At 37.3% G+C, this 12,094-nt stretch overlaps 1 protein-coding gene across 1 annotated transcript in view; it reads left to right on the top strand.

Moving 5' to 3' along the window:
* HMCN1 (hemicentin 1) overlaps window positions 1-12,094 on the top strand; it is a 511,472-nt gene that overhangs the window by 289,908 nt on the left and 209,470 nt on the right. Inside the window, exons 21-25 of the mRNA XM_037825157.1 lie at window positions 611-770; window positions 1,421-1,589; window positions 5,272-5,399; window positions 7,142-7,414; window positions 10,668-10,763. Coding sequence (XP_037681085.1) covers window positions 611-770; window positions 1,421-1,589; window positions 5,272-5,399; window positions 7,142-7,414; window positions 10,668-10,763 — 826 coding nt within the window. The remainder of the gene's footprint in view (window positions 1-610; window positions 771-1,420; window positions 1,590-5,271; window positions 5,400-7,141; window positions 7,415-10,667; window positions 10,764-12,094) is intronic.

Here is a 12,094-nt window from a genome sequence, read left to right as displayed (position 1 = left end):
AACAAAAAAGTTTGCATTTCTGCCTTCGGGACACGAAAGTACAGTGGTAAAGCTGTTTCTGGCACTGAAGAGAAATTTAGCGCATTTTAGGAAAATGCAAAATGAAAAGCTTCTTTCCAGACTGGACTTTGTGCTATGGCCCACCGCAGAGGTTAAGAGTCTGGGCCCCAGGGCTTGACTGCCAGAGTGGGAATCCCAACCCCTGCCTACTCTGTGACCTTGGGCAAGTTACCTTGTGCCTTAACACTCTCATCTATAAAATGGGGGTTGTGTTATTTCCTACTCACAAGGTGGCTGTGAGTGTTAAAATAATTCATGTAAAGTGCTCAAAACATTGCCTGACATAGCATGCATACCCATTTACCTTCCATTATTATTACTATTCTTTCTCTGTGTTAGTGGCTGTGGAATGAAGAGGACATGGTTTGTTATGGAGAACTATCACCTTATTTGTCTAATTTTCCTTAAAAATAGTTTCATTTAAATTAACTTAAAAAAAAAAATCCAGTGTTCCCCTGCTTGGAGATTTTTTTTTCTGTCTGTCACATCCAGACATTAAGTCACTCCTTTATTATCTTAAAAACACTTTGTCCTTTGTTGTTCTTTGCAGAAAGGAGAGCTGATTTTGACCAGCAGTGCTAAGTTTTCGGCTGGGCCTGATGGTAGCCTGTATGTGGTGTCCCCAGGAGGAGAGGAGAGTGGGGAATACCTCTGCACAGCCTCCAACGCCGCCGGCTATGCCAAAAGGAAAGTGCAGCTGACAGTCTATGGTGAGAGCCCCGGGAAGAATGTCTTTCTTTGACACTGTCCATCTTTGCCAAAACTCAGCATTCTCTCCCAAATAATGTTACTAGAGAGGACTGTACCCCTAAAGTGAACCGCTCCCCCAAGTTTATATTTTTTACAAAAATGCATTCTTACTGCCAACCAAAATCTCCTCTACTTAGATTCTGATTTTAAGAAGAGTAATTGTATAGCTTCTTGGAAAAAAAAAATTATGCTGTTTTTTCCAAGGACTATGCTGATTGCACTCAACCCTCTACAGTGACACTCTTTAGTTAAATTTCCTAGCAAAGCCAAACCTCAACTATGTCTTGATTAGTGCTTTGCCTTGAGGGGTAACATTTGCAGATGGCAGACCTTAAAAGGGCATTTCAGCTGACCTTTCCTTTGTGTTCTGAAAGGAAGAGCTGAAAAGGGAAACTTTCTAGTTTTTTTCTAAATTTTTTATTTTTCCTTTTGCTTCTTGCAATTAACCACGTTAGTGGGAACTTTAGATATGCTCTGAAACTTTGGAATGAACAGCGTCTTTTGGTAAATTATTTAAGGTCATTAGTTGCCCACATTTTAATATAAATTAAACTGTGCTTTGTTTTCAATGTACTCTTTCCCTTAAAAAAAAAAAATGTGTTTATTTTAGTAAGGCCCAGAGTGTTTGGAGATCAACGAGGGCTGTCCCAGGATAAACCAGTAGAGATCTCAGTCATTGCAGGGGAAGAGGTGACTCTCCCATGTGAAGTGAAGAGTTTACCTCCACCCGTAATCACGTGGGCCAAGGAAACCCAACTCATCTCTCCATTCTCTCCAAGGTATGAATCACAACACATGAAAATCTAGCCTTTTGGAACAGATGAGTCTTTTCAGGTTTTTAAATGTCTCAAAAAATAGCTTTGGAATTTGAGATAATTCATAAGTACGTTTGAGCCTACAAAAAAATGTTTTTATACTTTCTAATTCACTCTTTAATATCAAAAATACTGACGTCCAGCTTTGACATTATTTGGCATTGGTACATCTTACATGCTAGCTATTAAAATGGAGCTGATTTGTATGTAGATTCTTGTTGGTATGAGTGTAACCCACATAGAATTCCATATATTCCATAGAAGCAATGAAACAATACACACTCTAATGTTGAGAATGTGGCTTTCATCAGATGCTTTTGTAAAGACCTTATCTTCTTGACTAAATCCTTATATAAATAAAGGCCCATGGAGGTCATTAATTTGATAGATTAATTATGAAAGCAGAAGGCTGGAGCCCTCAAAGAGCATAACTTTTTTTGGCAGCCAGGTTTGAATTTAAATTTATCTCTGCTGCTTAATAGCTTGCCTGAGACTTTCGGCAATTTTTTTCAGGGGCCCTCTCTGAACCTCAGATTTCCTGTCAGTTAAACAGGGATAATACCTCCCTGGAAGTATTACAATAAGATCATGTATATTTCACATCCCCAGTTTCTAGGTCTCAATGAAAGGTAGCAATTTCTATTTTAATTTAGCATCATGCCAAAAATTACTGGTGGATTAAGAATTATAACCTTTAGTTATTTTCTGTTAGATGTGATGTATACTTATGAAGCTATCAATTCATGATGCTATAGTTTCCCTACCACTGGTGGTGGTGGTGGCAGGGGGACAATAATTACTCTGCAGTATTTCTTTAAAAAAAATTTTTGCTTTGAATATTTTTGAATAAGATAAATACAACATTACAGATAAAGTTGAAGTTTCATTGTTCTCCCCATTTATAATCTCTTTTTCCCCTTCCTAGAGTCAAATACTACCATAAATTTGGGTGCATTAAATACGTATATCCTTAAACAGTACTGAGCATTCTTTCCATGTCATTAATATTTTCTGTTTTCAATTTATAGTAATGTATTATTTATTTTCATTTCACTTTCTTTATTAAGTCAAAATGTGCCCATTTTTTTTATTAAATTCAGTTTTATTGAAATACATTCACACACCATACAATCATCCTTGAAAATTTACCCATTTTTTTACATTGAGATTTAGTTTATTCATTTTAGTTTATCCATTCCCCTATTTATGGACATTCATGTTTTCCTTCCTTTTTTTTTTTTTTTTTTTTTTTTTTTTTTTTTTTTACAAACAAGAAATTTTGGTGAATATCTTTTTATCTCTTTGTATATGCATTTGAATTTCTTTAGGATCTATACCTGGAACTACTATTTCTTATCAAAGTGAATTCCTGTTTTCAGTTTTTCTATCTATTGCTAAATTGTTTTCTAAAGGGGCTGTACTGATATACGCTCCCACCAGCAGAACATAGGTGTACCTGCTTCCCCATTCCAATTGATGCATAGACTGACTTTAAAATGTTGCCAATAGGATAGGTGTGAAATGGGATCATGCAATTGCTTTAATTTTCATGTTACTGTCCTCAGGCGAGCCAGGAATGCTGTCATGTGTTTGTTGGCCATTTGTGGTATCTATGAAATTTCTCTTTAAATCTGCAGCACAGTTTTCTAGTGATTTGTCACTTTCTTATTGAATTGTAGAAGTTTTGTCTTTATTCTCAATATGCTTTAAATAGTGTACATGTTGTACATGTTGAAAATATCTACTCTCCGTGTCCTGCTAGGCTTTTTTTTTTTTTTTTTTAATTTTGAAATAAATTCAAAGTTATAGGAACAGTTGCAAAAACAATACTAACCCCATACACAGAATTCCGTCATACCCTGACCCTCCTCCCCCAATAGCTCAATCCACCAACTTTAACATGCTGTCACATCACTATTTCTTTCCCTCCTTCCCTCCCTCCCTCTCTATCATCCATCATCTATTGCTCTGTCTTCTGAACATATGACAGCTAGCTACACTATAATTTGTGTATACACTTCCCATGAACAAGAACATTCTTTTATGCAATCCCATTAAGCGCACTGTTAGGCTTTTAAGTGTTTTTATGAAGTGTCTTTGGTGAAGTTTTAAATTTTCCTGTAGTTCAATGTACTAATCTATTTTTTTCAGATTTGTTCTTTTTGCATCTTCTTCATGAAGATCATAAATGTAACCTCTAGTGTTTTATTGCAATATTTTCAAGTTTTGTTTCTCCCATATTGGATTTTTAAAAATTTATTTAGTTAGTTTTACCATACCCTACCTTCCCCTCTGCCCCTCATAGCCTCCAATCTGCTTTCTATCTCTGCACATTTGCTATTTCTAGTCATCTCTTGTGGTATCATACAATTTTTGTCCTTACGTGCCTTGCTTGTTTCACTGAGCATAATGTTTTCAAGGTTCTTCCACATTGCAGCATGTCTCATAACGTCATTCTTTCTTATGGCTGAATAAAATCTACTGTGTGTATGTACCATTTGTTGATGGACACTTGGATTGTTTCCACCTTTTGGCAATTGTGAATGTTTGCTGCTACAAACAGGATCTCTGTTTCAGACTGTTTTCACCCTCTTTGGTATATACCTAGAAGTGGACTTGCTAGATCATATGGTAATTCTATATTTGACTTTTGGAGGAACTGCCACATTGCTCTTCACAGTGGGTGCACCATTTTACATTCCCAGTCATTCTTTGGAGTTCCAGTTTATCCAAATCATCTCCAACCCTTGTTGCTTTCCATTTTTTGTAATAATAGTTATCCTTGTGGGTGTCAAGTGGTATCTCATTGTGATTTGGATTTGCATTTACCTAATGACAAATTTTGGATTTAAATACATCTGAATTTTTATTTTGTCTTTAGTATTAGGTAGTTATCTAATTTTATTTTATTTTTTTCCATGTGGAAAGCCTATTTCCCAACAACTATTTTTGAATAGTTAATTCTTTCCTTACTTCTGATATTATGTATTAATTGTTGAGTTCCAATATATGTGCTTAGGTGTTTTAGGTTCTGTCCTGAACTATTTATCCATTTGTTTATTTCTGGGCCAGTTGCAAACTTTAATTTACTTTTACAAGAAATATTGATATTGGGTGGGTCAGTTTACCCTCCCACCTCCATCCTTTAAAGCCTAAACACTTTTATTGTAATAACACTTTTAAATTCAGATCTGGTTATTCTTGTTTGATGAGAGGAATATACTTGATGGATGCTTGAGAATAACAGATGTATTTTTTTTGCTTTTATTTTAACACACTAAATTGTTATGAAGTGGAAAAACAATAAATGTTCAAAATAAATTCGAAGTTTTCTAAAACATACACTTGCACTCTAAAGATGCAACTTAGTAAAGCAGAGGAATATACAGTTATTTGGCTGTTTCAGATCATTAGGATAAATTAAAAGGTAAAAGAAAACTGATTTGATATTTGCAAGAACATCATATGAAATGCACAAGATAATTTATGAAAATTCCTGACATTTAAGGTGTATAGATATGGCATTACAGATGGGAGAATGGTTGCAAAAACTGCTTGCAAAGTAGTAATTTCTCATCAAAGTGTAGCTGCATAGGGGGTGTTTAAATTCTCATGTTCTGTGATCTATGTGGTTTCTTTCCTTTAGGCACATGTTCCTCCCTTCTGGTTCAATGAAGATCACTGAGACCCGCGTTTCAGATAGTGGGATGTATCTTTGTGTTGCCACAAATATTGCTGGGAATGTGACTCAGTCTGTTAAATTAAATGTCCATGGTGAGTTTTGAAATGAAGCCGTATGGTAACTCTGTGGATGAGCCACAGGAACACTATCATCCTAGTTTTTGTTTTCCTTTGTTTTGTTTTGTTTTAGTAAACTATGAATGCGTATAGAGTAATTATTGAAACATTTTCTAAAATCTGATACTCTTGTGATTTTCTATCATATTACTCTGAAAATTCTATCTGCAACTTCTAAACAAATTGCCCCCTTTTCCTCACATGGACAGGGTTAATTTTTTGATTCTCAATTTTACTGTATGTCCACAGTAACTTTAAACTACTGTTCTTGATTAGGGGGAAAAATGTGTAAACCGGTAGCTTTTTGTAGAAGTGAGTAGGGATTTTTAAGAAATAATTTAATAGTGTTTAAATTGTCATTTTCAATGTTGAATCTCTTAGTAACATGAAAAATTTCTCCTACGTAGGATTCTTTGCTACTTTTTTTTGTATGTGTGGCTTCATGTTTCAAGAGAAGTTGTTTTTTCCCCCTTTAAAGGGGTTTACAGAACAATCATGCATAATTTACAGGATTCCCGACACCATGCATTGGTGTGGAACATTTGTTAAAATTGATGATAGCACATTTTCATGATTATACTATTAATTAAAGTCCTTGATTTAACTTAGGGTTCACTGTTGGTGTAGTATAGTTCCATGGAATCTGACTACTTTAAAATTCTATTTAATCTGCTTTATTCTCCCAATTTACCACAGTTTGTTCAATTAGTCTTTCATTCAACTTATTCTTAATGAGCACATATTACATGCCAGGCATTGTGAACATCCTTGGCATTCAAATATTAGAAGAAATCTTCCCAGCAAGTATTGACCTGGTTTTGCTCTCAAATCGATCACTATGATGGTGTCCTATTGACTGTTGGCTTTGGAATCCAATGTACAGTGTTATGGGTTCTGCTTCTGTCATTTACTAGCTCTAGACATATTATCTAACCTCTCTTATCTTTCATTTTCTCATTCATAAAATGATATTAATAGTCTCAAACATAAATTTATTGTGTGACAGCTTTTAGAAAATGCTTATTAACTATTAAGTATTTTTATGAAAAAGAACAGAAGAATGGGGCTTTTTAGGGATGCAAGGTACATAAATTCTAATTATATTCTTATGAATCAACTTGATGCTGCAATACTCAGTGAGCACATGTGGGAACCAATAATCTTTTGCCAATGTTTTGGTAAATTACTTTGTTTAAATTTCTAAGGGAAGGTAGATAAAAGGAAATATTAGAGGCTCTATCTTGATTTTCTTCTCTGAAATTAGTAAAGGTTTCTATGAAAAGCATTCTTTCCTATCTGACTGAACCTTCTGAAGAAACAACAGAAACTAAGAGTACTTGGAGAAAATGCCTTTTGTTTTATTTTCTTATAGTTACAGAAATTGTCTGGATTCCCTTTTAAAAGGGTTTTGAAACCTTAAACTAGTTATGAATTAAAGGAAACCTAACCTTTCTTTAATGCTTGCTATACCTTAGTTTCAGAGCTAGGAGTTTTATATTTATCATTTCCCTTAATCCGTGCAATGAACCAATAAGAAGAGATTATTATACCTCACTTACCAAGGAAACAGGCCTCAGGAAAGTCACTGACTTGTCCTCAATCCCACAGCTGGACCAAATCCTGAGATTGTTTCATTTTCCATGCTTCTTCTCATTTAGAGTGAGAAAGGAAGGAATTTTTTAACATTTGGCTTATTAATACCAATGTGCTGTTTCTAGTTCCTCCAAAGATACAGCGAGGTCCTAAACTTCTGAAAGTACAAGTCGGTCAAAGAATGGATCTTCCATGTAATGCCCAAGGGACACCTCTTCCTGTGGTCACCTGGTTTAAAGGTGGAAGTGCTGTGCTGGTTGATGGGGTGCAGCAGAGTAGCAGTCCACATGGAACCTTAAGAATTGACCAAGCCGTGCTCTCAGATTCTGGCATATATTCATGTGTTGCTACTAATGTAGCAGGCAGTGATGAAACAGAGATCACGCTACATGTCCAAGGTGAGTTTTGGCATAGGAAAATATATGTATGGCAGGAGGGTGGGGGAAAAGCCCTGGACTCCATTATTGTCTTGTATCACTTTAAGATTTCTCTATAACTTTTATGATTCTTTAGTTAGCTTTGAAAGTGGAAACATTCCAGAAAGAAGTGAAAACATACTATTCTACCTGTAGCAACTTTAGTGTGCTTACTTCTGAAATGGCAGTTGCCATAGATGATTTAGATAATGGAAACAATTTCAGATAAATGCCCCACCCACCATTTTTGGTTTAAGAGCAAGTGTGGGCAGAGTAAACTGGTAGGATTTTACCTTATAATGGCAGGATCCACTGAAAATTGATCCCTAGCAAATATAGGTCTGCTGCTGTCCCTATTGATGTTGGCCTTGTGTTTTGTTTTTTTTTTTTTAAATCTTCATTTTATTGAGATATATTTACATACCACGCAGTCATACAAAACAAATCATACATTCAGTTGTTCACAGTACCATTACATAGTTGTACATTCATCACTGAAATCAATCCCTGACACCTTCATTAGCACAGACACACAAATAACAAGAATAATAATTAAAGTGAAAAAGAGCAATTAAAGTAAAAAAGAACACTGGATACCTTTGTCTGTTTGTTTGTTTGTTTGTTTCCTTCCCCTATTTTTCTACTCATCCATCCATAAACTAGACAAAGGGGAGTGTGGTCCTTATGGCTTTCCCAATCCCATTGTCACCCCTCATAAGCTACATTTTTATACAATTGTCTTCGAGATTCATGGGTTCTAGGTTGTAGTTTGACAGTTTCAGGTATCTACCACCAGCTACCCCAATTCTTTCGAACCTAAAAAGGGTTGTCTATATTGTGCGTAAGAGTGCCCACCAGAGTGACCTCTCGGCTCCTTTTGGAGTCTCTCTGCCACTGAAGCTTATTTCATTTCCTTTCACATCCCCCTTTTGGTCAAGAAGATGTTCTCCATCCAACGATGCCAGGTCTACATTCCTCCCCGGGAGTCATATTCCACGTTGCCAGGGAGATTCACTCCCCTGGGTGTCTGATCCCACGTAGCGGGGAGGGCAGTGATTTCACCTTTCAAGTTGTCTTAGCTAGAGAGAGAGGGCCACATCTGAGCAACAAAGAGGCATTCGGGAGGAGGCTCTTAGGCACAATTATCGGCAGGCCTAGCCTCTCCTTTGCAGCAACAGTCTTCCCAAGGATAAATCCTGTGGTAGAGGGCTCAGCCCATCAGACCACCAGTCCCCTATGTCTGTGGTCATGTTAGCAACCATCGAGGTGGGGTAGGCCAATACCCCTGCATTCTCCACAGGCTCCTCAAAGGTGTTGGCCTTGTTTTGAGAGTTTAAAGATAAATGTTTATTCCTTCAAGCAACAAATAGTTATTGAGCTCCTGTCAAGTGTTGTCATGTTCCAGGTACTCAGGAGAAATAGTGACATAAAACAAAAAACAGAAAACAGAAAGGCCCTGCACTTATGAGCTGTTCTTATTGAATAGACAGAAGCAAACAAATAAAACAGAAAGTACAGATAATGAGAAGTGCTGTGTAGAAAATTAAAATAGGGTGATGCTCCAGGGAGCTGGCTACGTTAGCTAGATTGTCAGGTAGGACTTCTCTGAGGAGATGACAATTAGAGTGAGATTTTATTGACTGAAAGAAGCCAGCCATGTGGAAATCAGGGGCAACAGCATTTCTGGTAGGGAGAAGAGCCAGTGCAAAGGCAAGTATGAAAGATAATTTGGTATAGTACTTCGCACAGTACTTAGTAACAGGCACACTGGAACACTTTTTGGATAGATAGCTAGGAGACTATTGGGAATCTTGTTCAGTTCATTCATTCACTGAACAGATTTTATTGAGTACTTGTGTTTGTAGTCTAATGGGAAAAATAAATGTTAAAATAATCTCACATGTACATAACTACAAACTGATTAGTGTCAGCACGAAATGTTAGAACTTCTGATGAACTTTTAACAGAGAGACAAATCAGAGCAGTCTTCTCTGGGGTAGTGACATTTTAGTTGAGATTTGCAGGGTGGGTAGAAATATTTTTAGTGAGGGGCAGGAGTGGCATGAGAAGAACCTTCCAGGAGAAAGATATGGAATGTGGAGGGGAGGGCATGTGATATTTTGGAGACACTGGGATAAAAACAAACAAACAAATAAATAGAGTCCAGCTGGCTGAATTCCAGGCCGAATACAGAGAGGCATATGATAAAGCTGGAGACACGATCCTGGGATAGATTATCCAAGACCTAGGAACTCAGTTTAAAAAGTATAGGTTTTATTCTAAATTCTAAACTTTACGGGATTATAACTAGGAAGGTGATGAGTCTGTTTTGGGATTTTAAAATATCACTTTTTTTGGGGAGAATGGTTAGACAATGGTTAGAGAAGGTGAGGGGAAACAGTTGCAGACTATTACAGTGGCTCAGGCAAAAGATGTTGGTAGTTGGACTCATGCAGGATAGAGGTGGTTGAAGCTGACTAAGGAAAGAAGTGATAGATCACGAGATAATTCAGAGGTGAAATCATCAGGGTGTGGTGATGGGTTGGATATAGGGAGTAAAGGAAATGGAAGCCTCATGGATGACTACCAAAGTTCTTCCTATAATGAATGGGTGGTGGGGCTATTCCGTGAAATAGGATGCACTAACAAAATACCATGTCTGCAACTTGATCGTGTCGAGAAAATGTGTACATGCAATGATTTTGATCAAGGAAGCCACATAATAAGATTTGTGTTTCAGAGAGATAATTCTGGAGGTAGTGTAAAATATTGATCCAAAGGAGAACATGATTGAAGAAAGGACCCCAATAAAAAGCCTATTGAAATAGTCTGGTAAGAGAAATAAAGGTTTATAGTAAGTGGTGACTTTAAGGATAGAGGAGAAGATACAGAAATGGGGACATAGGTGTCCAAGTACTTAGTGATTAATATGATGTGGATGGAGGTCAGAATTACAGGAGAAAGTCATAGAACCATGGAGGAAAGAATATGCTTTAACTGGGGAATAAAGGATGCAGAGCAGGATGGTGGGAAGCATGAGGTAAATTTTTTGTGGGACATTTTGAGTTTAGGCTCCTGGGTCACGAGTATGGGGCATCTGGAAATATGAGTCATATTTAAAAGAAGAATCAGGAGACAGATAGCAACTCATCAATGTAGGTGGTTGATGATCCCTCAGGAGAGTTTGTGATTGCCCAAGGAAAGCCTGGTTATAATGCATTTATTTTTCTAATAGAACCACCTACACTGGAAGATCTTGAACCTCCATATAACACTCCATTCCAAGAAAGAGTGGCCAATCAACGCATTGCATTGCCATGTCCTGCAAAAGGTACGCAATACTCGGACATAAACATTGACATGCTGTTAAATTGTTCAGAATTCTATACAGAAGACAATGCTTCATCTTTATAAAACTTTATTCAGTCCTTATAATAGCATTTGGACACCATAGAAACTAATTGCTCTTTCGAATACCAGCTTTTTGAATAGATATTTTTCCCTCTCATGTCTTTTATTTCCTTCAATGGGAAAATCTCCTGTTCTTTCAAACTTGCCTCACTTAGTATGTTTTCCAGGTAGGTCATGCACCTTTCTGCCACTTCTTAGTTCTTTCTATTTTGGCAAAGTTTCTCTTTAACATGTGACATTTAGGGCTATCCAAAATATTCCAGCTTTATCTCAATCATTTGGAGGCACAGGTTAGGACTATGCCCTTGTTTGTTCTGGACATTTCTCTTCTAAGAACCATTTTTTCCTAGTTTACCCTCTACTGGTAATTGTAAGGCCAGGTTGTAACTTGATGAGGTTTATCCAAGCACCTCCTCTTCCTGGATTTCTGGGCTTGTAATCCCACCATATTTCCTAAGCAGGAGATAGTCATTACCTCTCCTTAGAGTATGTGTAAAACCGTCACTAGCACCCTTACCCTTAATGCTAAGTAGGTGGTGTAGGACATCTTTTCTTTGCTTTTGTGTTCCTCTTTAAGGACCCAAGCCAGGTTTGTAGTGGTTCTTGCCAAGTCCAAGCAATATTCTTTCTGTAACTTCCTGGAGGACTCCGCCTGCTTTATGCCATTAGTGCTCCCACTTGTGCATCTTAGCAGTTGTTCCTCAAGGCAGCAGCAATTGAAGGTCCTTGTGGTGGTCTCTGTTTATATAGCAAGATTTTGCATCTGTCACCAGTAGCTCTCGCCAGTGATGACTCAATTTTCTGCCAGCATTAAATAAAGCCAACTTTAAAAAGCTTTTCAGATATCTAATGAACTATCAGTTAACTCTTCCTAGAGTCAGTGAAAATTAGGGAGGCAAGACTTGGACAGAAAACCTTTAGAGGGGCTTAGCTTCAGGTAAGTGCTGTGGATGCTTCCTCCCTGTGGATCCCTGCTAGTGGCACTGTTGCTCCTTGCTCACCTCTGGATCCTGCCTTCCAAGGCTTGTTTCTTTTGGTCTCCCCTTATATACCTTGCAAAACCATGTCTTCCTGGTTCCCCGTTTTCATCTTGAGCTCATTTAATCGTGTCCTCCGAAAGTCCTGCTCAAGCCGTATCTCCTGGTCCTGTGGATGTGAACCCATTTGTAAATGGGACCTTTGAAAATGTAATTAAGATGAGGCCAATCTGAATCAGGGTGGGCCTTAATCCAGTATGACGGGAGTCCTTAT

This window comes from Choloepus didactylus, chromosome 2, assembly GCF_015220235.1.
Source record: "Choloepus didactylus isolate mChoDid1 chromosome 2, mChoDid1.pri, whole genome shotgun sequence".
NCBI lineage: Eukaryota > Metazoa > Chordata > Mammalia > Pilosa > Megalonychidae > Choloepus > Choloepus didactylus.
The sequence above is the reverse complement of the archived record's forward strand: the minus strand, read 5'-3'. Positions and strand labels throughout refer to the sequence as shown.